At 48.7% G+C, this 2,953-nt stretch overlaps 1 protein-coding gene across 7 annotated transcripts in view; it reads left to right on the forward strand.

Annotated features, from left to right (window-relative positions):
- Soat2 (sterol O-acyltransferase 2) overlaps positions 1-2,953 on the forward strand; it is an 11,436-nt gene that overhangs the window by 743 nt on the left and 7,740 nt on the right. For all 7 annotated transcript variants that reach the window (XM_004638005.2, XM_023722879.1, XM_023722882.1 and 4 more), the window contains exons 2-5: positions 678-733; positions 1,293-1,423; positions 1,728-1,787; positions 2,091-2,198. In XM_004638005.2, the coding sequence (XP_004638062.2) occupies positions 678-733; positions 1,293-1,423; positions 1,728-1,787; positions 2,091-2,198 (355 nt within the window). The remainder of the gene's footprint in view (positions 1-677; positions 734-1,292; positions 1,424-1,727; positions 1,788-2,090; positions 2,199-2,953) is intronic.

Below are 2,953 nucleotides of genomic sequence, written 5' to 3' on the forward strand. Positions count from 1 at the left end.
GGGATTGAACTCAGACCCTTGCACTTGCTAGGGAAGCACTTATTCCACTGAGCCATCTCCCCACCCCCCCTATTTATTTTAATTAATTAACTAATTAAAAAAATTTTTAGACAGAACCTCACTGTATAGTTTCAGCTGTCAATCAACTCACTATGTAGTCCAGGCTGTCCTCAAACTTATGCAATCCTCCTGCCTCAGCCTCCTGAGTTCTGGGATTATAGGCATGCACCACCACACCTGGTCAACTGGTCTAAAAAAAAAAAAATCCTTCTTGCCATCCTGGGAGGTCAGGGAAGGCAGATGCTGGCCTCTGCTTCACATTGCCCAGCCATGTGGAAGAGAAAGGAATATTCAGAATGCTGGCCTTGTTTTATATTTCTGATCCCTGAATGGAGTAGCTTCCTGTTCCTGGGTACCCTATTTCCAGTAATATCATCAGGTTTCCTTTTGTAATGGCTTCTTCACCACCACCACCACCATCACCACCACCCCATCCCACCCCTGGAAAAAGTAAGTTTGCCTTCTGGTTGTTCAATCCAAAATACTACATATTCACTAGTTGAGGGATAGGGAGGCAGCTCAGGATTCAAAAAGCATTTCCTGGACAGAGGATGCCTCTGGATTTGCAGAACCCTAACTCCACCCCCTGGAGTGTGTCCTTTAACCCCTCCTCCTAGGAAACACTGAGCCACACAGAGCCCCAGACTTGGTGCAATGGACTCGACATATGGAGGTAAGCAACCTCAGAGGTCAGAGGTCAAGGTGGACAAGTCAGGGGGTGGTAGGAGGCAGGGCTAAAGACTGGCATGGTGATAAGATGATGTATTGAGTTCAACGCTCAGTTGAGAATTAGGGGCTAACATGGAGATGTTTGAGATCTATGTCCTCAGGGCAGGGACCAAAAGTCAACCAGTATAGTTGATTAGTGTGGCCAGAGGTTGCTCCGTGTGTGTGTGTGTGTGTGTGTGTGTGTGTGTGTGTGCACATTTTATTTGAGACAGGGTCTCAGGCCAGCCTTAAAGTCATCATCTTCCTATCTTGGCCTTCCACGTTCTGGGATTACAGGTGTACACCCGCACGCCCAGCTTCCTGCTATTATTCTTGATTCTCACTGCTGTCCCAGGAAGCCTGGAGATAAGTGTGAGACGCTCTGGGCAGGAACAATGGCTTGTCATCTCATCCTTAGCACTTAGCACTGGGTCTGGCATACAGAAAAGCTTAGTAAATGTTTGGCAAGTGAGAGGATGGCTGGATGGATAAGACAGTGGGATCTGCCCTGCCTTTGTCCTCAGGCTGTGAAGAGGCAACTGCTGGAGCAGGCTCAGGGCCAGTTGGGGGAACTGCTGGATTGGGCCATGAGGGAGGCCATAGAATCCTACCCGACACAAGACAGACCTTTCACTCCCTCCAATTCAAAGAGCAAGTGAGTCTGAGAATCTAGTAGGCTGGAAAGGACTGCAGGGTCTTCCTCCATTGTGAGGATCATGAGCCATAAGCATGCACCCTTTGGCAGCCTTGGCACAACCTTGACTTCAGCCTCTGCTTCCCTTATGGCCTTGTCTTTGTGACACTAATCTCTACCTTCTGGGCCTTCCTTGTTCTGCCCTGTCCCTGATCTTTCTCTGCTACCATGCTGGCTCAGAAGTACTGACCTCCCACATGGCCCTGCCTTTTGCCCCTTGCCTTCTGTCTTTGGGACCTAACCCTGAATAACTGTCTCAATTCAGGACCCAGGAGCCACACCTTGGGAAACAAAAAGTTTTCATCATCCGAAAGTCCCTACTTGAGTAAGTCAAGGGTGAAGGTGGAATGGAAGGAAAAGAAAGGACTTCAGCTGGTGGCCCAGGACACCTTATTGCTCATTCCTAGGTTCCAGGTGCTTTGTGGGGAGGTGGTGAAGAGTGTCTCTGAGACTGTTTCCCTCATTTGCTTTGCGCTAAGCCACTAAGATTAGATGTCTCAATCACATCCCAGTCCATAGCTGGAAGTTCTGGCTCAGTAGGCCCAGTGCTCACCTATGTACAGTTGTCTGAGTTGTCCACCTGACCCTGAGTACTCTACCACACTGACCTTTGTGACCTGTCCCTCAGTGAGCTGATGGAGGTGCAGCATTTCCGCACCATCTACCACATGTTCGTTGCTGGCCTGTGTGTCTTCATCATCAGCACCCTGGCCATCGACTTCATTGATGAGGACAGGTAGGCACCCTCCACCCTAATAGGCACACAGATCAATCAGACCACTTGGTCCCTGTGCCTCACCTTCCCCTTGACCCAAGAAGGCATATGCCCCCCTTTGATTATTGGACACACACCAACATGGCTTTCAACAGCTTCCTACCTAAAATACTCATGTATCCCTCTACTCCCCAGCCTTGAGTGACCCTTGGTCTGTCCTTGGAGGGCCAGCTATTTTGAGGATATCATACCCCTCTCCTTCTTCTCAATAATACTCTTTCCTTGATCTAGAAACACCACTCCACATAATACCCTCCTTTCCAAGTTAGCAGTATTCATTCAAGTAACAGCCATTGAATACATATTGAGCATCAGCCCTGGGGGCCAGAGATATGAAGGGGGAACCCCAACCCCAACTATGAGCCAATTCCACTATTGTGAGGAAAGTGAATGTGCACTCAAGTGCCTTGGCAGGTTGATTTTTCCACAGAGGCCCCTCCCACATTCTGAGGATGAGCCTCAGAGGGCTGTTGACCCCTAAGGACCTGTATGTTCGCATCTCTCCTCGGGATCAGGATGCAATAAAAAGAAAAAGATATGAATCTCCAGGTTCACCAGTAGCATTCCTTCTTGGTAAACTTTTTGTTAGTTATGAGTTTTGCAAGGTTAAAATCTCAGTTAAAAGATCACCTATGGGGCTGGAGAGATGGCTCAGTGGTCTAAAGCACCTACTTGAAACAAGCTTGGCAAAGCACAGGGACCGCGGTTCGATCCCC

Source organism: Octodon degus, unplaced genomic scaffold, assembly GCF_000260255.1.
Source record: "Octodon degus isolate 3935 unplaced genomic scaffold, OctDeg1.0 scaffold00093, whole genome shotgun sequence".
NCBI lineage: Eukaryota > Metazoa > Chordata > Mammalia > Rodentia > Octodontidae > Octodon > Octodon degus.